Source organism: Cygnus atratus, chromosome 8, assembly GCF_013377495.2.
Source record: "Cygnus atratus isolate AKBS03 ecotype Queensland, Australia chromosome 8, CAtr_DNAZoo_HiC_assembly, whole genome shotgun sequence".
NCBI lineage: Eukaryota > Metazoa > Chordata > Aves > Anseriformes > Anatidae > Cygnus > Cygnus atratus.
This window is the reverse complement of record NC_066369.1, coordinates 11,585,867-11,613,055: the sequence shown is the minus strand read 5'-3', so window position 1 is coordinate 11,613,055 and position 27,189 is coordinate 11,585,867. Positions and strand designations below refer to the sequence as shown.

Below are 27,189 nucleotides of genomic sequence, written 5' to 3'. Positions count from 1 at the left end.
GTGGGCGGCACCATGTTGGCGGCCGGCGGGGGGGGGGCCGCGGCGGCGGCGGTGGCGGCGCTGGGCATGGAGCGGGGCCGTCGGGAGGGGTGAGTGCGGCCGGGGCTGGGGAGGGGAGGGGGCGGCGGGGAGCGGCCGGGGCCTGAGGGGACCTGAGGGGCTCGGCGGCACCTGGGGGCGGGCACGGCCCTGCCCCGGGGCGGGGGCGGCCGTTACGGCCGTTACGGCCGTTGGGGCCCTCGCAGCGCGCCCCCCGCGGGCGGCCCCACCGGAGGCTCGGTGCAGGCCCGGTGCCGCTGCCCCGCCTCGTTTCCCGCAGGGCAGGGCAGGGCAGGGCAGGGCGCCTCTCGTGCCCCGAGGGCTCGCCCGGAGCCTCGGGAGGCTGCGCTGCTCCTCGGTCCCCCACGCTGGCGGCTCGGTTCCGGCAGCAGCGCCTCCCCTTCACCGGTGCTCCTCCGCTGCCCGCCGTCTGTGGGGCGGAACCGGGCTGTGTCGCTAAGCGTGACCGGGGTGCGCAGCCCCCGGGCGCGTTTCTGGCGCCCGTCTGACACACGGCTGCAGTAAGCGTCAGGACATCAGCTGAGGATGGGAACCGCTGCGTTTCCCCGCCGCTTCCAGGCGGGACGGGGCTCCCTAAAGCACCGCCACTCGCCTCCTTACGCGCCCAGGTGGGACCCCAGTGCCCTGGATCCGGGCGAGGGGGAGTTGTGCCCTGACGGGCTTTCTGTTTCCTGACCAGGTCCCCGCACCCTCCGACGTGGTGGCCTCAGCCCCTGCCCCTCGCCATCCCTCTGGCACTCCCCGTCCCCTCCTGCTCGCGCGGCGCTCCCGGCTCCCTGCCCTGCCAGCTCTGCGCCCGCTGCTTGCCCGGCCGGCCCAGGCGAGCAGACAACTGTTGAGGTAGCGCGGCAGCCTTCCCCCCGCTCCGCCCAGCCGCCGGGTTCCAACAAGCACGTAAAAACGGCTACTGTTCTCTCAGATACCTCTCAAATTAGTCGACGGTTCCAAAAGCTTACCAGTGAAAAGTGCAATTATATAAACTTTGTTTCCATAGGAAACCGTGCTTGAAGGAAAGTTTTTCTGTGAGGAGAATTAATGAAGCCTGGTTTCCTGTGGCCTTGTGCGCCACATCCTACCACGGCAATTCGTGCCTGCCTTCCACCTGCCCCCAGCCCCCTATGTTGCCCCTCTCTCCCCAGGACTGCTCCCCGTGTCCCCGGCTGCCCCCTCCTCATTGCACAGCCAGCTCCGTCTGGCGGCGGTGTTTGCCATGTGGCCGGCCAGCTGCTGGGCAGCTCGAGGAGATGCCCTGGGTTGCCCTTGGCTCCTTGAGTTTTTTGTCCTCTATCTGGTTGGGTATTTCCATAAAGCTCATGGAGGTAATCCTCTGACAAACGTGGCAGAAATTTAGGTGATGGGTTCTAAAGTCGCTAAGGAATGTAATGGGAGTGAGGTAGACAGACAGGTGAACAAAATGATTTTGTTTCTCTCAGTACGGGAATATCTCAGGCAGTTACTGGCGTTCACAGCTACAAGCGTGGATAACATGGTGGTTAAAGTGCTTGTGATCTTTCTTACTTTATCTATACTCTCATGGTAAAGCGGAGATGCAGTTGTGCATGGGAAGTTCAAGCATAGACTGTCACTAAGATTTTGCCTATAGATAGCGTGGGTTTTAACAGAAAAAGCAGACAAGCAAATACACATGAAGCCTTGTGTACTGGGTTACTAAACTAGTCCACAAAGCAGCATACAGAGAGTGGAGGTGACAGAATGAGTCTGATGAATCTACGCAAAGCTCTGTGGGAACCTGGCTGTAAAGACTGAAATATTGAGGCTTATGCAGGGAGAGAAAGCAAGAGCTGCGAAGGAGCTGGCCAGAGAGGAGAGGATAGGAAGACCGATCGATCTGCTGAGGCTGAAGTATGCTTTAGGAAGAGGAAAATGTCACTGCTCTATATGCTGTTTCTTCAAGGCATTTTCTGAGATATATTGGAGAACTTTTGAAGACCTTTTCCTAGGAGATCCTAAAGGGCGTAGGTGTGTTTAGGAAGCAAAAACATGAGTATAAATAAAAATTAGAGCATGCTTAACCATATTTATATCAGATTGTCATTGCTTGAACTATGATTTCTTGTGTCCTAGCGCTGACAGAGCAAACTCTTGCCCCCACTCAGACCTTTTCTGTCACTTGGAGCACAACAAAATCTTTTTGTATTGCACACAAGTGGTTTTGAGATGGCAGCTCAGATGGTCCTCTGCTAACTTTGTGGGCTGCTGACAGTAACAGGTTTTGCTGCTGTTTGTAGCAGGCAAGTTTCATGCTGCTTTTTGACCTGGGAGTAAAGTGTTATGCTGTTGGTACTCAGCGCCAGTGGGTGTGCTTTTGTTCAGGTGCTCATGTGCACGGTGACCCCACCGTGATATTTAGAAGATGCTGGTGTTTGGGTATGGATGTGGGAGATGTGTCACTTGCTGAGAATACAGACCTGGCTGTAACAAGAGACAAAACTGATGAGGAAATAGCCCGACAAGATAGTGAAAATCAAAGAACTTTTTTGGGGCAAACCTGGCAGTTGACTACACTATGGAAAAGCTGGCATGGTTGTTTATTTCTGTTTTATTTTCCTAGCTGATCAGAAGTATGGTAAGATGGCAGAGAGGGAGGCGGGTTTTTTCCTGTACTTCTCTGACATGGAGGTAGAGTTTGGGTGATAAAGCAACGAACTCTTTGGATTCTGTTTTCTGTTCAATAATGGTAGCTGGAGACAGTGCTAAGCAGAAGCTCAAAACAAAAAAGTACTGAAACCCCACCACTGTTAGAGTTAACCTGAGCTTGGTAAGAGATCAGTGTGGCTGCCCTATAGGGGGAGAAGGGTGTGGGTTCTGGGGCTGTAGGTATCGGGGTTACTCCGTTGGGTTGTTCGCTCTGGCTGGAGGCTTAAAAGTTGTTTGGCTTCTAGGAGCTTTGTTTGGCTTTTCCTTCTCTGGTGCCTTTTTGTTTAAAGAACATCTAGCATCGTTTCATACGCCCCCTGCTCCTGTGGCCGTGATGTGGAACTGACTGGCTGCTCGGCCCCTTCGCTCCTTTTTTTTTTTTTTTTTTTTTTTCAAGTGGGGGGATCCTTGCCTTGTCCTCTCACCCCTCTCTATTTCTGGGACTATTTCCTTTCTGGGTCTCCTTCGAGCTTATCGCTGTCCCTTATTTTGTTACTGTCCTGGGCTCGTCTGTCCTTTGTTCTGTGGAGTTCTACTCACCCCATTTCTCCCTTTAAAATTATTTTTTTTTCTTAGTTGTTATTTCATTTATTTCTGTGGCCACTCTTTCCATCTCTGTCCTTGTTTCAGGACCAGCTTCATCCTTCCCGAGCTTTCATAATCCTCCTTGCCAATCCATCGTGACAAACGCTCGTACTTTGCTTTGGAAAGAAATTAAATTGCCCTTTTAGAAGAAATTAATTTCTTTCAAACCCGCATCAATATTTTCTTACAGTACCCCGGTGCTGTCACTCTTAACCATCTTGAATTTAAAACAGTAAAGCTTAAGTTCTTGTTCTCCACGGTAAACTTCTTTGCGCAGGGATTGATTTTTGCTGGCTCGCTCTGTGCAACAGCGAGCATAATGCTGGCACCTCCCAGGTAACGTGCAGGCTCTGCAGCTTGTGTGTGAAATCGATTGCGTAGCAACCTCAGGGGGGTTGGTGTTTGTTGGGGAAAAGCAGCTGAGGACTCACTTTGGCAGCTGTCAGTGAGGAGTCGGATGGGGCTCACCTGCTTGCGGTCAGGGCTCAGGCGGGATGCAAGGAGTGGTTGTATAACGTGGGGAGAAGTGTTTGCTGAGGACTGGTTATTCAGTTACGGGAATTACTGAAACGTCTTATAGCAAATATTTAATTTCTTTTGCCGACTTCTGTCTACATAGTTGGAGGCCTTCAGCCAAAATTCGTTTCAGAGCTGTCACGAAGGATAGGCTAAGTAAATGGCCTTTGATTTAAGCAGTGGCTCCAAGTTATATTCTCCCCTCTCCCCCTGCCCCGAAGTACCCCTGGAGAAACTTAGCATTCCTGAGAATCAGCCTAGGAAAGTGAGTGCCCAGCTTGAGCTCCCAAGATAAGAAATGTTTCTGTCCAGTGCTTTAGTCAGCCAACCCTGGCTGTCAGGCTTTCTTAAGATGTATATGTATACATCTCTCATAATAAGGAGTAATCGTTTTGAAAGGAACCGTGTTCTTGTGTGGGACTTCTTACAAACTTTGATGGATTTTAAAAATGAATGAAAGCAGATCCTGACAACCACAGTGTTCAAAATGATAGAATTACTAGTTTTAAAGAAATTAAATTACGATCGGAGGGAGCAGTTATAGCTTGATCTGCTTTCCTTTCTTAGATTTAAGAATATTACTATTTTGGGTTCTCTCGGGAAGATTTTTTCTTTATTTCTAAAACATAGGGCTCTCAGATCAGCTACATCTTCCTTGTCTGTGCCTCTCGTTGTCATGCTTGCAGTATGCAAATTGACATGCTGTGTGGAGAAATACGGGCTGCCTAAACAGAACTGAGATGAACAATAATCTGGTTTAATTACCATATAAACCTCTGGCTTGTTGTCTTTCACTATTGGTACAAGTGCTTGTTTTCCAGTAGATTAAAGTTAATATCTCATGGTTAACTCAGGACCACAGTGCTTGGTTAAAGCCTTCTTTCACCCTATTCAGTACCCTTCAGAGGGTTTTTATGTTGCTGCAAGTGGTTGTTCTTAACATTAACCCCCTTGTTCACGTTTCACTTTTAACTCACTGCCGTGAGACTTTCACTTTCTTCCCCGCCTCTGTTGGCAGGCCTTATAGAAAGTATTTAAGAGGCAAGATGTGTAGCTTGGGAAGGGCCAAACTGCACTGAGCTGTCACCTGAAGGAGGGAAAAAAAAAAAGTCAGGTGGTAAACTGGGCAAAGAGCCACCCTCTCACAGCTTTGCAGGCTGTCACCTGTACATTGGATCGTGCTCAACTTGGTGGCACTGCTGGAAAAGGTCATTGTGAAAATAAGAAGGCCTGACAGTTGGTCACAGAATTTCCTTGTCCCTGTTGGTGGGCTTTTTGTAACGGGTTTGCTAACGGATGGCTCAGCCGCTCACGTTTGTTGCGCTGTGGTTTCAGCTGCACGTTGGGCTGCCAGCAGCACTGGGCATGGATGGAGCACAGGACCACCCCGCAGGCGGCGGTGCTGATAGCAGTGCCGTTCCGTACCTAGGTAGGCTCCGTCGCCGCTTGCTGCATCGTCTCCCGTTAGGGGAACTCTCTTTGAGAGCCGCTCTCTTTGGGTTGGCTTAAGGCTGACAGAAGGAGGCGGTCGGTGGTTAGATGGGTGTGCAGCCTGGATCACCAAACTGCCTGGCAGCCGGCCTAGGAAAGCTGACGGTGACGCACGGGGAGCTGGGGGAGCCCCACAGCTGGCAGGGAGGGCGGGTCTGCCTAATGCACATTTGTTTAAGGTGCTGTGAAGTCATTATTTAGCTTGCCTGTGGTTTTATACTGGTATCCTTACACCGGGGCAAACCTGCTTCTGTACTTATGACTTGCTCAAAGTCAAAGGGTGCACCTCAGCGTTTGGCACAGCTTCCATCTTCAGTGGAGGTGCAGGTCCTCAGCGCCTTTGCACCCCTTAAGACCTGTGTGAGCAGGGCACGATGTCCACGCAGGTGCTTCAGCACGGCTTCATCTTCTTCAGCTGGCTGTCATCTGTGTTTGGCTAGCAGCTTGTGGTCTCGCTGTCCTTTGGTTGCTGCTGGTAAATGAACTTAGCCTGCACGGCTTGTTTTTCCAGTGACATGATTAATAATGACTGGTTTATACGCTTATTGTTAAATCGCATGAGAAGGCTTTTCTGTATTAGTCCTACCACAGCTCAGGGTGCCATTTGGGGTTTGCATGATTAGCATAGCTTGGGCAAAGAGAAATCTCTCTTGGCTCTGGGTGCTCCTCAGAGATGTGCCATAGTGTCTGTTTCCACTTGGTTTTTAACTGCTGTTGTTGATAGTATGGAGATAATTCCTGTCCTCATAATTGAAATAAAGTTTTTTAACTCGGTGTTATGTTGTCCTTACATGGTAAAACTTTACAGGCAAAGACTTGTTGAGGGGTGAGGCACATCTTGCAGCCCAAGGTAAATATAGAAGCGCATGTGGCTCTAACTGTGTTTTGGGTGACGTTTCTGGGACTGCAGTGCTAGTGTTTTGTGTTTTTTCCTGTTAATTTGTTGTTGAGGTTACAGACACTTCGTGTATTTTTTGTGGTTACTGGTTTTACAGTTGACTGCCTAAGATGTAAAGTTAACCACAAGAAAGTAAAGATGTCACTTTTTTTGAGAATGGAGAAAAGATGAGTAAATTACAGTGGTTGCAAATGAAATGCAATAAATTAAGTCCTTATAGCTTCAAGAACTAGGCAGTGAAACTCTTCTAGCTGCTTATTAGTGTTAGAGAATCTACCTGGGACATCTCTCTTCAGTGACGAATCTCTAGGAGACTGGTGGTCATGGGTTCTCGTATTAATGGAAAGGAGTTTGTGAAATTGGAGCCATTGAGTTACACTATAATTCTCTGCAAAAGTCTCGCCCGTTGTAGTTGCAGCTAGCAACACACACTGTTGTGATTTTTGGCTCTGTAGAGATGTTATCAGGCAATTTCCCCTTTCTTGTAGATCACTTAAAGGCTACGGGGAGGCAGCAAAACACGTAGTTTAACAGAAATGCGTGGGCTTTAGGATACAAGTGTAGATAATCCAGACTTTAATGTTCCAGGAACAGACTTGATTTTTCAGCTTGGTGGGATCTGTGGGAAGACAATTCTTTAAGTTTGTGTTGTTTCCTTTTAGGAGTATCAGAAGATGCTTCAGTGGCCATCTCTCTCTTACAATGCAAGTTATGAATGAATTCATTAACTAACATCCCCCTCCTCACCCTACTCTCCGATAGACTTCCTGGAACTCTTGGAAGAAAGAGTCAGGGGAGAAGGGTTGCAAGTCACCATGAAGCTAAAGCAGCGAGTCGTGCTCCTGGCCATCCTCCTTGTCATCTTCATCTTCACAAAAGTTTTCCTCATTGACAACTTGGACACCTCAGCTGCCAACCGGGAGGACCAGCGCGCCTTTCACCGCATGATGGCGAGCCTCCGCGTAGAGCTGGACCCCCGCCTCGACCACACGTTGCAGTCCCCCTGGGAGATTGCAGCCCAGTGGGTGGTGCCCCGGGAGGTGTATCCCGAGGAGACACCCGAGCTAGGGGCTGTTATGCACGCCATGTCAACGAAGAAAATAATAAAAGCTGATGTGGGATACAAAGGGACCCAGTTGAAAGCTTTGCTAATACTTGAAGGAGGGCAGAAGGTTGTCTTCAAACCCAAGAGGTAAATACTGCCTTCAGTGACTGAGTTAATAGCTGCTTTATGTATTTCTTTGTCTCCACGTTGTTGCATTAGTTCAGGTTACAAATTTGCACACAAATGGAAAGGTCATTCTGTTATTTGTGTGACAATACAGAGCTTTGCTGGTCCCCTGGTAACACTAGGTTGCTGTGCCAGCTGTCTGTCAGGCTGTACAGCTTTGGTGCTTGAACCAGCCTTGCTGCAGGTTAAAAGAATAATCGCTGTGTTCAGTCCGGAGGGAGTGTTGGTTAAATCAACGTGTTTCTGAGCAGTATCTTCGCAATTCTGGAAGTGCCGGTTCTGGCAGTGTGGAGACGAGTCTTGCCTACTCTTTCTCGATAAAAACTGCCATGAGAGAATGCAGTTCAAAAATAGGGAAGGAGGGAAAGTTCACAGTGCTCTTAAAAGTAGATCTGGATGTCTGGAGTAGCTACATGTAGGCTGTAAAAATGGCTTGGTAGGTCAAACAAAAACTCATGGGTTTCTTGTCTGGCAGTAGCGAGTACTGGAGGAGCAAAGTAAGAATGAGCAGGTAGGGATGTTTCCTTGGTAAGGCCTCTGTTTACAATGATGTGAAGGGAAATTTGATGTGATTGGACATCTATGAAATCTTGAGCACATCTATAAAACTTTTTGAACTGTTTGCCTTTGGGGGAAAAGAAAGTAGGAAAAAAAGATGTAAAAAGGTGTTTTATGGGAGCGTATTGCAAATGTAAAGTGTTGTCCTCCCAGAATGAGTACATCTCTCTCCAAAGGATGTTGGACTGAGAAATTACAAAGTTTTTCTGACATGTTAACGAGTGATTAGAGAATGAGGAAAAACATCTGCCCTCCACTTCTCGAACTTGCACTCCTGTTTCTGTATGATCAGTTACTGGCCTGGCTGGAGCTTCACTGTGGGGCCAGGCAGTGTTTAACCGTGTGAACCTTTCACACAGGAGCATTGGTGGTAAGGCAGGCAGCTCATCCAATACGTGCCATAACAAGACGTGACATTTCCGTAGTGCTTTCTGTCCAAGCGAGTGCTGTAAAGAGTTTGACCAAGCACTAAGTTACACTCCAATAGTGGAATGTCCGTGCAGGCAATCACTGACTATGCTCCATCAAGGAGATGTGCTGCTGGGAATGTTTATAGGAGTCCTAGACAGTCTGGCCGCAGCAGTGCTGATAGACTTGTGCTCTGTTTGTGACTGCTGAATAGCTAGACGTGGAGGTAGAGTCTTGTTCTGTCATTGCAGGAGAGTCTACTTAACTTTCAGCTTTTGACCTGAAAGGTGTATGAAAGCTGCTGTATTAACCAACCTTTTTGAGGGAGCTCACTGGCTGGAAAAGAATGTATTCTCTTGATTTGCCACCTTTACCCTGGGAGGTGCTAGATGCCTGTTGTGTATGGAAGCAAGAAGTTGATTGTGTTTTACTGATCAGTTTTAGCTCTGCAGCTTTCAAAAGATGACCCTGCTTTCAAAAGCCTGCTGTAAGTACATGCAGAAGACCTGACTCTGGAGCTGTGTTCTTTTGGTAGCTATCTCATTTCAGAATTAGTCGAAATCTAGCTTAAGCTAATATGCTTAATGGTTGCTACCATTGTATGCCAGTGCGTTAGGTGAAATAAAGTGCTTGTTTGGAGCTAATTTCAAATTTGGCAGCAGTCTGTCAGATCTTCCTTCCAAAAGCTGCATAGCATCCAGCACTGGTTAATGCTTTCTTGAGGTGCCCTGCAGAGGCTCAGACTGGTGAAATGTTGTCTGGCCCCAGAGCTCTTCTCTGAACAGGTTTAAAACATCAAAGTAGAGCCAGCCATGTGGCTTCACGTACTCTACTGCTGCTTCTGCTTGAACCCCAAGTCTGTTGAAAAATCATCCAGTTTACACAATTAGATTTGTAGGTGGAAATGAGAAAATAGGTAATCTAATTTGGCCTTGCTTTATGTGACAGTGTGTTGCATTTCACTCATTTTCTCAGTACTGATAGTGGTATTTTATGCTTCTTAAGCAGTATCTAGACCTGATTCAGATGTCATGAACCTCCGAAATTTTTATTTGCCTCAACTATTTAAGTAACTTCTATTAAAAAAAAAAAAAAGCCTAACACTTCACCATGGTATGCTGCTGCTGTTGTAATGAGTGTCAATTTTCTACTTCTTGCTGTTAATTGTGTCTGTTCTTCGCCAAAAGAGAGGGACTTTCTGTATCTGTTATTCTCAGATTCACGCTTGCTGATCTTCTAACTACAAAAGATTGCATTTGACATTTCTGCCACAATATCAGATTGTATTTTCATGTTAATCTACAATCTATTCTAACCCCAGAATCATTTGTAGAGTTGCTGCTTTCCAGTATAAATATGCCCCTGTTCTGTAGCTAGGTCTGTGTTCTTTGTTCTTACATGTGACTTGGCATATGGTTGAATTAGACCTCATTAGTTTGAATGGGCCCTGCTTCCCAGGCTCTTGAGACCACTGTAAATTTTTGACCTTGCCTCCTTATTTACTACTTCAGTAGTCTGTACACTATTTAATCTCACAAATTTCTCCCTCTCCCATAAGCAATCATTTTGAAAGTGACCCAGAGACCGTTTAGCTTAGTAGTTATTGTACTTGTTTCTCTGAACAGCAAAACTGATGGAAATCCTGCATGAATCACTTTTTTGATTTACTTCAATTACAGGTATGCCAGGGATTATGTAGTGGAAGGAGAACCATATGCTGGCTATGACAGACACAACGCAGAAGTGGCAGCCTTTCACTTGGATAGGTATGCAACTATTGGACTACGTGGTTTTATTGTCTCTGGTAAACTCTTTCTCAGAGTGGGAGGAAAAGGAGTCCCTTGAAAAATACATCTCACATCTGAGATGTTTCTGACCTGCCAATATGTCACATTGAAGCCAAAAGTAAAAGTGATGTTTTTATTTTTTTGTGAAACTGCATTGCAAAGATCTGGCAAGATTCTAACATTAAGGATTTTTGTGAGATATTTGGAAAGGAGAATAAGCACTGAAACCACTGTTATATCATATTCGGAAGAAAGAGTGAGCCAAATTCTGTGCAAGAGTCTGAACTGCCAAATGTGGTAGATTAATGTCCACTACGCTAAAAGGAAAGTTGAACGTCTAGACTTACAGTTCTAAATGTGAATTGGTGTATCCTGGAGGAAAAGCAGCTATTTATCTATTAATTGTGTTCACGGGTATTGAGGTTGTTCTGTGGACCTGAGCTGGAGGTGAAATTACCAGGAAAAAAAAAAAAAAGAAGAAGAATCCAAAGTTACAGTAATACGAAGAACAGGATGGAAAATACCAAACACTGAGTATCAATAGTTGTGAAACATGGGTTAGAGATGCAGTTTCATCTTGAGTAATTGAGTGTAGTCTTGGTCTCCTCATTGTAAGAGGACGACGTTGGCACCTTGGAGAAGACTTCTGAAGATATTTAAAGATGATAATTCTTAGATGAAGAGATGTAAATCCTTGGTCAAGGCAATAGGTAGGGACAAATACTAGAGTGGTTTACTTAATTTAAGTTTTAGTCTTCCCTTTTCAGTACATAAATAAGAGGCTCTTCACTGTGAGTGAATTTGTAGGTGGTTAAAGGTATGTTTGCTGATCCTAGTTCATCTGTGGAACTCATTGCACAGGTGATGGAAATTGGTTTGGTGATAACTAGCTGTGTAATTCCCATCACTGTTGGTGCAATCTTCAGGTAGTGGGCCAAAACCTGTGTGTATTAAGACAAAAAAATTGTAGATGGAGCCAGATGTCTATTGCTCATTTGTGTTTTCCAGAAAAATTCAGGCTACAATTTCCTTGAAAAAGATGAGACCAAACGTTGTAAGACAGCAATTCAAAGCCCCATCCCAGTGTCCACCCCCTTCCTTCTCTTTCTTCCTCGTTATCTCTTTGGCTTTTTTTTTGGAGGCCTTTTCCTCTCTTCTTGTATATGTACCTCTGTATTCTTCAAGAATACCTAGCAATATAACCATTGCCCATATAACATACGTGAACATTTGTTTTAATCGTGACTGTTGCATATTTTGGCCCAGAGTGTTATTGTTTCAAGAAGGACCTGAATCATACTGTGTTTACCACTGGTGGGGAGGCTGTGCTATGCTGAATACTGGACTTTCAGCTGTGGGCCTGAAACTACATGGATAGGTGTTTTGGATATGATTTCTGCATTTATCTATTTGTAACACCTGCATTTTCTCAAACTGTGCGTATCTGTACTGGCCGTGAGCTTTGTTTTCATGCATACGTGGTTTGTTCAGGCAGACATTTTGTGGAGCCCTTCCTTAGAATTATTTTATACTTACAGGACCTGCTTGTTAAATATTGAAAAAAATGAAACAACCTTGTAGCTATTAAGGAATGACTCTGCCAGTATTACTGTGGAATGGAGATTGTCCCTTCAAAAAAGGGGAAGGAGTCCAAGATGCAAGGACTACCAAATGGGTATCAAGCATACATTAAGAGAGTTGGGTCTGTGGCAGACATGAGAGTAGCACCTGGATCTTGTGATTGCAAGTCTGATGATTATTCTTCCCATCTTTTTTTTCCAGGCACTTTTCAGACGTGGTTTTATTCTACCATTCTAAACTCCTAGGTTGTTTACTTTCAAGTGCGATTGAATTGGGCTTATACATAACATTTTATCAGATTGTAATTTCCACAAATTAGGAATGATCTTCCCAGGTGACCAGCCCAGAGGCCATATGGTTACTGCTTGAGCCTGTTCACAAGACAGATGATAGATATTTCTGGCATGAGGTCTGATTTCTCAGAGTTGGAGCATGATTCATCCTCTGTTGCTCTGCTGCAAATAGTCTAATAAGAGTGTCACTGATGGCCTGTAAAGCACCTGAACACCCAGACGCTTCAGAAAGAGGGGTTTATTTACTTTGCCTTGGAGAAGTGAGGAGGTTGCTGCAGCATTCCAATTGTTTTCCCTGGTCTCAAATCATCTTGATTTCACACAGTGGCACAGAGACAGTGTATTGTTCGGTTATTTTTAATTTAAAACTGCTGCCTGTGTTGCTAATTCTCATCCCTCCTCTTGTTGTTTTGTTTGTTTGCTTGTTTTTTACCCCAAATCAGAATTCTGGGTTTCCGACGAGCTCCACTGGTGGTTGGCCGGTTTGTGAATCTACGTACAGAGATCAAACCAGTTGCCACAGAGCAGCTTCTGGGCACCTTCATGACTGTAGGTAAGTGGATTCCATGGATTGTGCAGCCCAGTAAAGAAAAATCTGTTTAATGGAAAAAAGAGCTGTGGGAATCTGACACACAGAACAGTTAACCATCAGACAGGAAGCTGGTAAGCCTCTTTCTGTGCCAAGACAGATCTTAACACTTGTATAACCCCGGCTGGTGGGGGAGGAGGACTGCTTTCTCCAAGTAGTTTTTCATCTGCAATTTCTCTGTTCTAAAATGCTGCTGTTACAGATGTTTTCTTTTTTTTTTTTTGAGTAAAAATTGTATTTCTTTTGTCAGAGGCTGTTAGAAATGTCTGTTACTAGGCCTGAAAGGAAAAGAATGGAGTTGTGTGTAATGCTGACGCAGGGGTATTTGGGATAATTTATAGAGTTGGTGCATTGGTTGGTGTTAGGTGGTGTTTGTGCCACGTCAGTCTGCTAAGCATTCATAACTGTGTCAGAACTTCCTTATGTTGTTTACAGTCACAATGCTGTAAAGGGGACCGAATGAGAATTACTAATGTGAGCTCCTACCAGGTGGTCATTAAGCACCAACAAGGGACTCAGCCCGCACCCTTAAATCCTTCAGGCTTTTCATAAAATACCTAATAACCTTTTTTTTTTTTTTTTTGAAGAATTTAGAGATGATTCTTCATTACAGCTGATCTGTGTGATGTATGTGTCTGTATATATTTCTATTACAAACACTGCTGGTAATCTCACCTTCTAAGTTTGCTTAACGCTTTCAATTATAAGGTTGAACTTTCAGAAGTGAGTAGCTTTGCCTTGCCAAACTTCTTGCATTTAGATTGGGTGTGTGCTGCAGGCAGACTTTACTTTTTCTCATTTCAGCCAAAATAACTAAGCAGTTTTCTAGCACAAAAGCTGACTTGAAAAGTGTGGCTCCAAAAATTTTTCATTGCCTCTTCTTAGATTCCTTGGAACCCCTTGTTCTACAGAGCATAAACCAAAGAAACGGTCAGAACTGTGATGATTGCACTGGGGGGGAATCTCTTGTCAACCCAAATTTGACTCTGTTTCTCAGGTTTTGAAGGAAAGATAGTTCCTGAATGCTCAGTACAGATTTGCTAGGGCCCTGGCTAGAATCTTAGGTGCTAAACCTGCTGTAAGCCATTCATAGGAAGAGAGACTTGCAGGGCTGTCCATGCAAATTGAGATCTGGTGGGCTGCAAGTTCAGTACTGTAAGTGATCGTCTGCTTGATGTCCTCCAGCTGTCCAAGTGGGATGCTAAGAGCATAAGAGCCAGTTCTGAATGGGGGACTGCAAAGGAGTGCTGGCTGCCGTGACATGGCTAATTGTGAGGAGAGATAGGGACCCACGGTGTAAGGATGGAAAGTGAGAAGCACATGCTGGTGTCTGGGGAGGATGTTGGATATAGAGCTGGAGGAAAGAGGACGGGGAATAAGGGGTGTAGCAAGGAAGTGAGACATGGTTGAAGAATGTTTTGGAAGAACATCTGTGAGAATGGAACGGGAATTGACTTGGCAGGGGGTCAGGCAAAGGCAGGTTAGGAGGATGTGGCAGAGAAGGTTAAGCTAAAGAAGTTAATCCAGACTACAAAGATTATTTTACCCCACAGGCTATGTAGCACTTAACGGACTAAAGGCTGCTGGGCTTCATCATTTCTCTCCTGTCAGAAGACACCAGTGAAACTTCTGACAGAGCTGCATTCCTGGGTCCTAAGAATGTTTGCTTGTTTCTCCTGCTGGGTCAACTCAAGTAGCTGAGTTGTGTGGCAAGTCTCAGTGCTCCAACTTCATTTGTGTTCTGCTTAATCTTTTTTTCAGTTGTCTCTTCACAGTCAACTTTTTCAAAAAAAGTGTGAAATCTGACACAAGCACGTTAAACAAGCAGTGCTAAGGTTGCAGAGTCGAGGTCTGGAGGATTAGGAAGGGATTACAAAAAACTTGGTGATAGTGCAGTGTTGTATTATCTCTCAGCGTGATAAAAACATCAGAAAATATAAATACTCTCACCTTGAAGTATTAGTCTTTAATGTTGCTTTGAATGAATGGATGTCTGTCAATCCCTTTTGAGCCTCTCCCTCTTAGAGAGAGGAAGCATGAGGTCAAGTGCAGTGAAATGCTGTTGCAGGGGAGGCTCTGCTGCAGCAGCAGCATGCTCCTGAGTTTCAGTTGTCATCCCTCAAATTAAGTTCTGCTCTATTTTTATTTCTTTTTAAGGTAATAACACTTGCTTCTATGGAAAGTGCTACTATTGTCGGGAAACGGAACCAGCTTGTGCAGATGGGGACATCATGGAGGGGTCAGTGACTCTGTGGCTACCAGATGTCTGGCCTCTTCAGAAGCATCGACACCCTTGGGGTAGGACTTACCGTGAAGGCAAACTTGCCAGGTATGAGATCGTGACAGGGTTAATCTTTGTACATGATAATCTATGCTAGAATTGTCCCTGCAATACAGTGGCTAATTAAATGGAGCAAGTCTTCTCTAAACCCAGAGTTTGCCAACAGCTTTCTTGATACAACAGTAGAAGTCAAAAAGGCTAGCATGCAATTTAAATGAAAATGAGCAAGAAGGAAATCTTCGTTGTTTTCCACAATACTAAGTGCTGTCCTTTTTGTTGTCTGGTACATTAACTCCACTATAAAATCACTCCAAGCTCTGAAAATGCAGGATTCTTGTGCTGCTAGACCTCCTTTTGATACCATCAGTGCTTGGGGACCATGCATCTGAAGAATGCTTTTGTAGGAGGACACACGTGGGGTCTAACGTCTTGTACAAAGATGTAGCATGTTAGAGTGTTTGGGTTGGAGATGTTTTTGCCATGACCAGAGCAGATAGTTTGGACCTTAGTAAGTTTTTCCAAATTTGTATCCTGGACAAGTGATTAGAAAGAGATTTTTAGTCCTTGATCTAAGATTTCCATTGATTTCCAGTGATGTAGTTGTTCTTAGTTTCATCCAAAGGCTTCACTGAATTATTTTAGAGCATTAAACGTATAGCTTGATTTTTGAGCAGCAGACATTATCTCCTTTTCAGCAGGTCAGAATCAGCTGAATTTTGAACATGGTCAATTGCAGTAATGAACTGACTGAATTTTGTGGAGGTGTGTTCTTTTTTTGAAGGATTGTTTTTCATCTTATACTGCCTGCTTACACAGGAGTTTACCCTGATACATACGCTGACTTGATTGATATACATTGTATTTTAAGCTTATGCTCGGATGGGATTGCATGGTCCTGTTTTGCACCTTAGTGTGTTGCACTTTTGACTTCTATGGCATCAGGAGAATTAAAAGGTCTAGATGCCTTGCTCTCCTTTTTCTGTGTCAGATAATCATGGAAAAATAACTGTAGGCATTTTCCTCCCAGTCTCGCTACTTCTACTCTGCCCTGAGTTGGCCTTTTGAACATAAATCGTCTAGTGTCATTAGTCTACATAATTTTTAATGGACATGTGATAGATAAAATTCCTGACCTTTGAAGTCTTAGGCTAATATGGTATTAAGGATCAGAAATAAATGTCAGAGAAAGATCCGTCTTGAAAGACTGAATGAAAAATGAGAAGAGCACATAGTATATCTGAAAAATTGTTCCAAGAATATTAAGTACTGATCTAAAGTAAAATAAGAGAAACAGTTGAGGGAGAGAGGGATATAGCATAAAGGAAGTGTATCAAATGTATCAAGTGACCTGGATGCAAAAGAAAGGGGAAACTGGAGATGTGTTAACCAAAGCACTGAGAAGATAAATGTTTGCCACTCTGATTTGGGTAACTGGAGGAAGGATGGGATATTGGAGCTTGGAGTCCAGATCTCTAGAAGATGAGGTGGGGCATGTGACAGTTCTAGTAGTTAAATTCTTATCTTTTCTCTGCTTTTATTACTGTGTGTGATTTTGAGCATATCAGTGAGTTTCTCCAGCTTTTATTTCCTCTATTTCTCCTTCCAATTCACAGATGGTTTAAGGCATTTCCAAGTTAACTGCTATTTTGCAGAGGATTGTTTCAGTCCTTACATGGAAGATGTTATAGATGTACTTGTTATTTAGGTAGACAGATGGAAAGGATATATGCCAAAGATCTGGCTGATTTGGTGGTGGTGGTGAATAGCTTTGAAAACTGTAAAGAAGAAAATGAGAAAAATTTAAAATCCTAGCTTTGGAGAATTGAGACATGACATCTATGTTGTAAGACTGCAGGTACATGCATAGGCTATGTGTATAAGAAGAGGAAAGAAAAGAGAAGCTTGAAATCTTGCCAGTGGAGAAGAAGGTGAGAGACTCCAAAAGGAAAATGGGGAGGAAAGAAGCAACTGTGAGTGGAAGAGAATGAACACGTGGGGCCCTTAGGCCAGTGGAAGTCATTAACCACAATGAGGTTATTTACAGTATGCAGAAAAAAAGGATCAGAGGGTTGCTGGAAAGCAAGACTGGTGGCAGCTGATCAAGGCAGTAGAAATAGACGTGATACTCGAAGTCCTTAGTTAGAAAATGAGGGGAGGTGAGTCACAATGGACATCTTGCAGTGAGGCAGCCCAACCACCGCTGCCTTGTGCGCAGGAATTAAGAAAACTCTGACCTTTTCTGTAGGAAGATGGTGTGTAACCTTGTACTAAAGCTATAGCTCCATACCCTAGGGTGTTAATACAGGTTTTACTCTTCTAATAAAACATTTTTGTCTAGCTCTTTCTTTTTTATAGAGCCTTGATTGCTGCATTTAACTTTTCTTTAAGCACTGATAGTTGAGTAGAGGGACTGCTGTAAGTACTTGTGGTGTGAGCATTCCTTGAAGATTTGGTTTGGTTTCTCTTGGTGGCCTGCAGGTGGGAGTATGATGAAAGCTATTGTGATGCTGTGAAGAAGACTTCACCTTATGACTCGGGTCCCCGTCTGCTTGATATCATTGACACCGCAATATTTGACTATTTGATTGGGAACGCTGACCGGCATCACTACGAGAGTTTTCAGGATGATGAAGGAGCCAGTATGCTTATCCTTCTGGATAACGCCAAAAGGTGAAGCAAAGGGAAATCCTGGTGGCCAGGCCTCAGTAGGCATGAGGGCACACATTTATCTGCTCTGTCTCTGTTTTCTTTCTTTCTGTCACTTACTTTTCCATTAGTACATTTTTGCTAAGAATCCAAAGCTTTCCCTATTACTCACCAAATATTAGGGGCTTTCAAGGGCTGTTGTACTTACTCCGTGGTCTAGATACATAGCTGTGCCTGCTTTGGGCTAAGTCTTCATCAAACTCCAGAAACTCCCAAATTAGGCCAGTACAATTTGTTTATCAAAAGCAGCTTTTAAAGGTTTATTTGTGTCTCCTCCTACCACAGACCTGCCCCAGAGTTGTACTCATTTAAGTGGTAGAAGATTATAAATTTCTAGGATTTACTTTTTACTAGCGAGTATTAGTGAGTGCCATAGTATAAGTAGATACCTTCAAGATGTCATTCTGAGTGATTTGGCATTCTGTGCCTTCTGGATGTGTCTACCATAGCAATAAAAGTATAAAAGTTTAAAGTAGAGAAAGAGCTGATGGTAAAAGCAAAATACAATGATGTGAGTGTACTAGGTGCTTACTGCTGGGATCCACCAGCCACTGAATTCTGGTAATATCTGTGATAGATGAGGAAAAATCATAGAAGTGTGGTAAGGTGATCAGTAATGCTATTTTTTGCAGAACCACACACTTGAAAATACTTAAGGGACTTTGTAAATAATTTTAGATAGAAAACGGTAACTATTGTCAAGAAAAAAATGAAACACATAGTAACTGGGAGGAACTGATGAGAAGTCCTTCTTGAGGTCAACCTTTATTGTCAGATGAGGCAATCCCAGACAAAAGGACTGACTGGGTGAAGAACTCACTGAGAGCAGCCCTGCAGAGAAGGACTTGGGGGTTGTGGTAGAAGAAAAGCTCGACGTGAGCCAGCAGTGTGTGCTTGCAGCCCAGAAGGGCAACTGTGTCCTGGGCTGCATCACCAGAGGGGTGGGCAGCAGGGGAGGGAGGGGATTGTCCCCCTCTACTCTGCCCTGGTGAGGCCCCACCTGGAGCCCTGCGTCCAGGTCTGGGGCCCCCAGCACCAGAAGGAGGTGGGGCTGTTAGAGGGGGTCCAGAGGAGGCCATGAGGATGATCAGAGGCTGGAGCACCTCTCCTGCGAAGAAAGGCTGAGAGAGCTGGGGCTGTTCAGCCTGAAGAAGAGAAGGCTCCAGGGTGACCTCATTGCAGCTTTTTAGTACTTAGGCTTATTAAAAAGATGGAGAGCGAGTTCTTGCTCAGGCAGACAAAGACAGGACAAAGGAGCAACAGCTTTAAACTAAAAGAGGGGAGGTTTAAATTACATGTTAGGAGGAAATTCTTCGCTCAGAGGGTGGCGAGGCACTGGAACAGGTTGCCCAGAGAAGTTGTGGATGTCCTGGAGGTGTTCAAGGCCAGGTTAGATGAGGCCCTGAGCAACCTGATCTAGTGGGTGGTGTCCCTGCCTATGGCAGGGGGTTGGAACTGGATGATCCTTGAGCTCCCTTCCAACACAAGCCATTCTATGATTCTACAAAAACTGGCAAAAAAAAAAAAAAAAAGGCATGTATGTAGCTGAAGGCTAAAATACTATGAAATTCTTTTGGCAAGCCTCCCTTAGAAAGTGTGATCATGAAATGTTAAGCTTGATCACCTTGTATATTGAACTGTTGGTCTAAACTTGGCCATCTAAAATATTACATGGCTACTGTTTCATTCATTCCCTGTCCAGCTGCATCAGAAAGGCAAGACTCATGCTCTGTGTCCAGAATACCAATTATTCCTTTCCCCCGCTTTGCAAGATGAGCCCAGTTTCCTAACTCCTCTGAAGTTTGTTTCTAAGGTGCCGTGGTCTGATAAAGAACTAGGTACACTGGTGTTGCTTCCATTTATCTGGTACGTTAACTGATGCTGTTGAGAGTTATATCTGTAATTGGTCATGGCCTGTTTATGTTTTAATTTAAATGATTTAAGCTCTTGGAGCATGAAATTGCCTAGCATTGATTTTTGAATTCTTTACAAGTCTGTTGATGATGAGAACAACATTAAGTGTTCAACTGGTTCACTTCTTTTTTTTAATTTTGCTTTTCAGCTTTGGAAACCCTGCCCTGGATGAAAGAAGCATTCTAGCTCCTCTTTATCAGTGCTGCATGTAAGTGAAATTCAGGGATGCTGTTCACTTTACTTATGAAATTTCTGTTCTTAGATTTGCGGTACAATTAAGTTTGAAGCCTTCTGGCAACCTGGAAATACTCACTCAGGTACACAGTGCTTTCTTTTGAAGTACTGCGTGTGTTTGATGTACTGTCAGTGCTCAAGAAGCTCAGAAATACATTTTTATTAAGGTAGTAAATCAGACGGTAAACTATAAGAAGTAGTCTCACCTCCAGGTCACTGGTCAAATCTATTCCTAGTCAGTATGACAGGTACTTTGCATCTGCAGCTGTCTTCATCCAACTCCTGCTGAATAAAAGTTCACATCGCAGTTTGAGTTCTCCCTGACAGAAGCTAAGGACTCGACGTGTCTGGCAACTTAACCACCTCAATTTCCAAGTGTTCTTTCTCAACTGGACTATAGCACTGCTCAGGGTGTGGCTTTCAAAGAGAGGTTTGTCGTTTTTTGCAGGATTTGGTTTTCATTTTGGCCTTGTGAGCTGTGGTTTTTGCTCATTTTATTTTTAGTGCCTGCAAGCTGTTGATTTCTGTTTTCCGTGGCCCCTCTCTCACCAGGCCCTTGCTACTTCTCATTAACAAGTAAATACAAATACCAGGAAGAAAAGTACTGATAAATCTATTTCCTGCATCTGTTACTTCAATATAATGTAAACTCCTTTAAACCTTCCAAAATAAGCATCTAGCTGAGAGTTCCTTGAGCCTGTCCTTGGAGGGTTCTGTCTCCTGAACTCCTCAGCTTAGAAAAAAGAGCCTGGGAAACCTGGGAACTCTGCAGAAAGTCTGAGTTCTCACCCCCCTGCTTGCTCCAAGCAAGGCTCTATGCATGCTACAGTACACCTGACCTACATTTTGCAACGTTTTTGCAGAAGCCATATGGAGAACAATTAAATTAAATGATTTTCAAATTCTTTAGTTTTCCTGTATTTGAATGCATTTTTAATTTCCTGTTTTATGAGGATCTTTTTGAGTCTTTCTCATCTACATTCTCCCAAACGTAACCAGAAGAGAAGTTTATGTAACGGACTTGGCAGTTCTCTGCTTTTCAGATATCCTTTCTTTGTGATACCAGGCACACGCCATATAAGAAGTCATAAGTTTCATTTTTTTAACTATTGGTTTATACTATTGGTTTAACTATTGGTTTTTTATTGTTTTAAGTATTGGTTTATTTTTATTATACTTGCTTTCATTGCTTGTTTCTTTGGAGGCCCTCAAAAGCAAAGAGTTTAGACCCATGTTTCTAAACCACAAAAATTGGAGGGAAAATCCCAAGAGACTTCACAGAAAAGACTACTTGGATACGCTAACATGACAAAGTTAATGGCAATTGAAGCAGAAAGATCACTGACGTGTTCACTTTCTGTGGAAGTTCAGTTGAGTGACTCGTGTCCGTTGTGATTAACTGTTGGTCAGTTACACTCTTCCTGAGGTAACGTTTTGTTTTTGCATTAACAGACAGACTGTTTATTTCCTTTCCCTTTCGAACTTTGTCCAGAAGGTCTCAGGGTTAAAGAAGTTCCTTGCTAGGAGCTGAAAGTATTTCTGTATAACATAAGAATTATGCTGTGGTTATAACTGGGCGCCCCCTCTCCCCAGATTGTTTTTGTGATAAACTCCTTTCTATTTAGATAAAATCACGATGTTACAGGCTCCTTCCAGAGGTATTGCTGGATTCTTTTGGTATTGCTGACGGGACTTTAGCTGGAGGGTGGTGTGATGACATGTTTGTTTTTCTTCTGCAGCATCCGGGTTTCTACCTGGAACAGACTCAATTACCTGAAGAATGGAGTACTTAAGTCTGCCTTAAAAACTGCCATGTCGCATGACCCCATCTCACCAGTGCTTTCTGACCCTCATCTGGATGCCCTAGACCAGCGGCTTCTCAGCATTCTGGCTACAGTGAAGCAGTGCACAGACCAGTTTGGGCCAGATGTTGTGCTGGTGGAAGACAGGATGACACTGTCTCATTTGTAATTGTAGTGGAACACAGATGAAACTCCTTTTTTTAAAAAACAAACAAACAAAAAAAAATGCGATAGAAAAACAGCACAATCAGTTCTGACAGGCTGTGGCCACGATGGACTGAAATGAACAGGAAGCTTCCGAGCCAGAGAAACAGAGGTGACGCTGGCTTTTACCGTGGGCTGACAGCAGTGAGAGGTGGGAAGTTTGAGCCTTGGATGGCTCAGTACCCGTAGTGGCATCTTGGCCATGGCGGTGTGTCCATTGCCGGCAGTGGACGTTGCACTGGATGAAAATGGCTCTTGGTGTTGGTGGAAGTGCGTGGAATACAGACACCAATTTGTGGACTGATTCTAGAGGGGTGAAACGGAGGTGAACAGTATGGTCCTCTCCCCTTCTCTTCCCCACATACGGTTGTGTGAGTTTTGTCTGATTCAGGGTTGTATGTAATCAGCTGTGAGCTGGTTAGGCATTTTACTGCTTCTTTAGAGAATGAGGAAGTGGTGAATAAAATAATTACTAGACTGAAGAGTTGCACCCCCACCCCGGGGGGTGGGATGTTCTTCTGAATGCCATTGGGGGTGGGAGAGGGGACCTCTGCTGCTCAGCTGCCGTCTCCTCGATAAAAAGCTGAGAAAGGGGGTTGTCTCACCTGTGATAAAGGTTCAGTGTTACCGCTGAAGTCCTATCAAAGATTTATCCACAGGGTTGAAGATTTAAAGGAGGACAGGGTGGTTATATAGCACTTGATAGTTAAGGGGTTAAAGTAAGTTTCCACATGTCCTGTCACTGTTTTCCATTGGTAAGGAACCTGGTCTGAGTTGAGGAACTATCTTTGCAGTCCTGTGTCTGTGTTAACCAAATTTTTGTTATGTTGTAGCTGAGAAGGAGGACAGAATCTGTCCTTGGAAACAGGTTCCGTTTAGCGAGGTCCTGCTGCTTACTGCATGCCCCTTTTAATTTGGAGAATCTGGACGTGTCGCACTGACAAAAAAAGGAGGTGTGTTGCTAAACTTCCGCAGTAACCAACAGCCGTGGGCAAGGCCCTGAAGAGTGGAGAGAACCCTGAGCCGTGCTCTTTCCTCATCATCTCCCACAGAGAGAGCTTCATGCTGCTTGATGCTGCAGTCACAGCTCAGTGCTGCCCTTGCGTGGAACGCCAGCAGTTTTTCAGTCCCACCTTCTACCTGGCCCGTTTTGCAGCTGAGCTCTGAAGCTGCGAGCATTTCCAGTAAGTTTTTCTGCCTTGCTGCTTCCTGCAACCCCCAGTGGGATGTTCTGACGGAGCGGGGTGTCCATCCTGGTGTCTTCACTGCTAATGGTTTTGCCATAAGGCGAGAAAATGTCTGTGCAAGTTGGCCTTTTGGGGTGACCTCACAGCACTCATCTGTGCTAGTCCTGTCATCCTTCAGCACTGCATCAGTCTGCACTGCAGACGAGCTTGTGGCCATGAAGCTTGTCACATTTGTGGTAGGTCTGAATCTTTCTCCAGAAGGGGAAGCACTTTCTTCAGCAGGTTTCCAAATTTAAAGACTTTACATCAATTTTCAGTTCACACAGTATGGTCCTTAGAAGTAAGGGAACATATCACTTCCCAAAGTGATTATATCGTATTGGACTTGTGAGCCAGAGCAGCAGAATGTCAGTTTAAGACCTTTTCCTTGACGTGTCTGTCAAAATCTTTCCACCTCTGCAGCAGTGTGGCAGGCAGATAAAATGAAGAGCTGTTTACTGGCGCTTGCACCTGCTGCCATACCTGATCAAAGAGGTATGAGTGAAAGAGGTTATTTTAAAATGTAGTTTTATTTTGTTGACGTCTTTTTGTCATTTTCTGAGCAGAATATCTTGAAAGTAGAATGCAGCTGTTCTCCTGAAATGGGCTTTTATGTCCTTCTAGATGTCTTTTGGACTTGGCTACATCACAGACTCGCTCCACAGTCAGGATTGGAGCCAGAGTTATTTATTGGTGTTGCTAGTCAGGACCGATGCACAGACAGCTTTTTGGACACTGGTGCTAAACTGGATCCTCTATGGCTGTACTGGATAATATAACACAAGCTTAAGAAGCCATGGTCCTTTGTGCATTTAGCCTGTGTGGACGGTGCCTGGTGGGTTCCCTTAGTGCAGCACCGAGTGCCCTGGGCTGGCACGTCGTGTGGCCTGCAGTCACATCTCACTGGTTGGGAGGTACTGTGAGTAACAGGTGGTGAGTGAATGCTTTTGTTCTGAAGCAGAATACGTCCACACTAAGCCATTTTGGCATAAACTTGTTTCCCAAAAAGTTCAAGGTGATTTACATGAGAGGGGACACAAGCACATGAGAGCGGCTTGAAGTATTTTAAAGTTCTGTTGTTTTTTTTTTTCTCTGAGCAAAATCATGAGCACTTAATATTTTGGGAAGGCTCTGTGGAAATTTGAAGTTCAGATTTGTATTTCAGCACAGCTGATGATTCACGTTTGACTTGGTAACAAATTCCAAAAAACCCTGTCTTTATGAAATGAAATTAATGTTCAGGGCTTATACTTTGCTTGTTTATGGGCTTCTAAGCTGAACCTTGCAGTCAGATCCGAATTGGGGATAAGTTTTCCCCCAGTATGAATGTCAAAGATTTAAAGTACTGTACTGGTTTAGTTGTAAACAAAGGGCATGAAGTCAAGCATCATCATTTAGGAGTAAGCAGGAAATAGGTGCTTTTTTCCTTCTTTTTTTTTTGTTTTTTGTTTTGGTTATATTGACTCTTCTGGTCACAGTAAACACCACTGGAGCTTGGTGTTCTGCAGCAGGAAAAAAGAATCAATTCCTCTCTTACCCAGAATCAGGAAGATCCAATTTTGGCATTGTAGTAATCACTGGTGTTTTGGCAGTGATCGTTGTTTCGCTTTAATATGGAACCCTGAGAAATTTAAAGTCAGTTGTAACCATTGCAAAGGAAATAAGAAGCAACATCCAGATGCAAAACAGAGTCTGCTTGAACCTCTAAAAAATGTTGTTGTTTGTGAGGCAGGTGCTACGCTATCTGTCGATGAGGTTTTCATGACACTTCTAATTCTTGTTCACTGTGCACACTGTAATTCGCTGGCTCCAGATGTTACAAAATGGTTATGTTGTGGATATTAGTAATATCAGAGCGCTTGAAGCACAGAACTCGAGAACCAATTAAAAAGAGAGCATCATCAGCCATCTGCTATTTATCTCCTCCTTCCGAAGGCAGCAGTCGGGCTGGAGGAAACACTGAAATCAGCTCCTCTTCCAGCAGCTAATGAACTGGAGTGTGTCTTGCCAAACAAACTTCAACTGAAAAATAATAATTTATTAAGAAGGTAATTTATTTGCTGTGGCAGCTGGAGCAAGATGCTTGAAACAGACGCCCCTGTTGGAGCTGTCAGAGGATTGCCCCTGGGAGCAGCTGCACAAATGGAGGTTGCTAATAAGAAAACAGAATGCAATCATGACTTTCTACTTGTATCCCCCAGGGTCAAATCCTGCATAAAGCAACATTGTGTGAATAAAGATTTTAATAAAGCAACGCTGATGGATTGTTTAAGTTTCTCTCCATGCCTTCCCCCTCTCCCCCTTTCCTACATTTGCTGGATTGAATGTTTGAATCGTTTTGCTACTGGTGTCTCCCGGTTATTCCTTCACTGATGCTTACTGATGGCATTTATTCCAGGGATGTATTCATTTTCAAGAATGGGATCAAATGCGCGGCTTGGTTGCGAGAGCTTTGCTGGTAAGGAAGGACGTGTTTAAGAAGAGTGTACCAAAGCGATGCTAAACAAAACACAGCTAGGCTTAGATGGTCTTCAGAGAGCAAATCTATTTTGCTTTATAGCGTGCATCCCAGGGCCCTGCATCTGCCAAACACCTAGGATGATTTCTTGGTAGTCCCAGTAGGCTGGCTCGTCGTACAGTGTATTCACTTGGCAAAAGGTATGTATATAAACTGGCAAGTGTTTGTGGTTGGCTTTTCTAAGCTTTTGTTGAAGCCTTGTTACGAGACATGGCAAATAAACAGCCATCAAAGACCTGTTCCTACAGAGCACGGGGATCTCGCTGGATTGGAGCTTGTTTTTGTAATAACCTGCTGCACTGAGCTTTTCAGAGGTCGAGGTGATGCTCACAGCTCTGAATGACAGGCATCTGGAAGCAAAGGAAGCTGCTGGGAGCTGTTCGTCCTTGAGATGACTGCAGGACGTGCTACTGGCCCCGTGTGGCTCCTGGGGACCGGCAAACCGTGAAACCACCAAGGCACCGTGCTCATGGAAATGGGGGAACGGTCTGACCTGGCCTGTAGCATCAGCGTGATGTTGCTACATGGCCAGAAGCTTCTGCTTTTTCTTAAACTGATTTCTCTGTAGAAACCACCCTGCTGTGTAACAGGGTGAGAGTTTATGTAACTGTAAAGTTTGAAATGTTTCTGATTATATAATGAACACAGTTTTGCAAAAGAATACACAAAAACAACTTCGAGCCAGTGGAAAAGAACGTGGTTTTGAAAACCAGCTCTCTTCCTGAATTTCCTTCAGATTCTTTCCCTACGATTTTTTGTTGATTCTAAAAAGTAGAAAGGAAAGAAGTTTGTGGCATGTGTGGCACTGGTGCTCTGTTCTTTCTTTGTAGTCTCAATATTTTTAGGAGACTGGGGCTAGGACTTGGTGGGAGAAAAAGAGGGAGAGAGATCCCCCAATCTCATTTATTCCAGAACTGTCTTTTATTTACTGATCTAATCGTTGTCTGCGTTACACTGAGCTGCTGGAGATGCTTTCCTCCTGCTGCCTCCTGTCAGAGTTCATCTGTGGAAGTGTAGCAGGAGTTACTGTATGGAAACAGAAAAAGCTTGAAAGGATGGATGCATAGCATTTCCCTGTTGAGCTGATAGAGCTGTAGCTTAAAATCCCAGACCGCAAGGTTCCCTCTGTCTGCTTGTACCGAGTTGTCAGAGGTGCTGAATAAGCCAGACATAACCACGTTTTTTGCAGTACTGATTTTTCTTTCTCTTTAGATGATATCTGCACTGTCAGACCCAACCTGACCCAAGATCATGGATTTTTAATCAGATGGATGCTGTTTGCCAGGGCTACCCTGGAATAACTGTTATGTTATGTCTGGGGCTGGGCAGCCCCCTGCAGCTTCCTCTTCCTGTGAGACTGCCAGCTGAAGACTAGCAAATACTATAGCAAGAGCTTGAGATTCAGCAGAGGAAGGAAAAAAAAAAATAGAGATGTAGTCCCAGCAAGCTGCACTAGGGCACTGACTGTCTGCTGTGCTTCCCAGCCCCGACCTTCCTGGCCAGGTATGAGTGAGTTCTTCCCTTGCAGAGCACTAGGGTCTCTTCCAGCCTTCTGCACCTTCCCATCTAGTCCTTGGGCGTAATTTCCTGCCTGAGGTCCTGCAAAGGGCATTGAGTTATTCAGGATTTTGGATTTTTTTAATGTTTTA

The 27,189-nt window shown here is 44.4% G+C and overlaps 1 protein-coding gene across 4 annotated transcripts; it reads left to right on the top strand.

Moving 5' to 3' along the window:
- FAM20B (FAM20B glycosaminoglycan xylosylkinase) lies at positions 1 to 25,450 on the top strand. 4 transcript variants are annotated; one of them, XR_007708607.1, is made up of 9 exons: positions 1 to 89; positions 6,871 to 7,400; positions 10,085 to 10,171; positions 12,510 to 12,619; positions 14,813 to 14,984; positions 17,415 to 17,606; positions 19,705 to 19,764; positions 21,530 to 22,980; positions 25,421 to 25,450. XR_007708607.1 is itself a non-coding variant. In XM_035537770.2 (8 exons), exons 2-8 carry the CDS (start codon positions 7,024 to 7,026, stop codon positions 21,759 to 21,761), a joined length of 1,230 nt encoding a protein of 409 aa, XP_035393663.1. In that variant the 5' UTR covers positions 1 to 89; positions 6,871 to 7,023; the 3' UTR covers positions 21,762 to 25,290. The 4 variants fall into 4 exon arrangements, 3 of the variants coding, with proteins under 3 accessions (XP_035393663.1, XP_050568248.1, XP_035393664.1); XM_035537770.2 differs by lacking the exon at positions 25,421 to 25,450 and having other exon boundaries at positions 21,530 to 25,290; XM_050712291.1 differs by lacking the exon at positions 25,421 to 25,450 and having other exon boundaries at positions 13 to 89; positions 6,971 to 7,400; positions 21,530 to 25,290.
- The last annotated feature ends 1,739 nt before the right edge of the window (positions 25,451 to 27,189 follow it).

Bases quoted from the DNA above. Each gene is read 5' to 3' on its own strand.
- FAM20B (XM_035537770.2), top strand. From the start codon at position 7,024: ATGAAGCTAAAGCAGCGAGTCGTGCTCCTGGCCATCCTCCTTGTCATC. The intron at 17,607-19,704 runs GTGAAGCAAAGG...TTTGCTTTTCAG, and splicing joins CTTCTGGATAACGCCAAAAG to CTTTGGAAACCCTGCCCTGG. The intron at 19,765-21,529 runs GTAAGTGAAATT...TTTCTTCTGCAG, and splicing joins CCTCTTTATCAGTGCTGCAT to CATCCGGGTTTCTACCTGGA.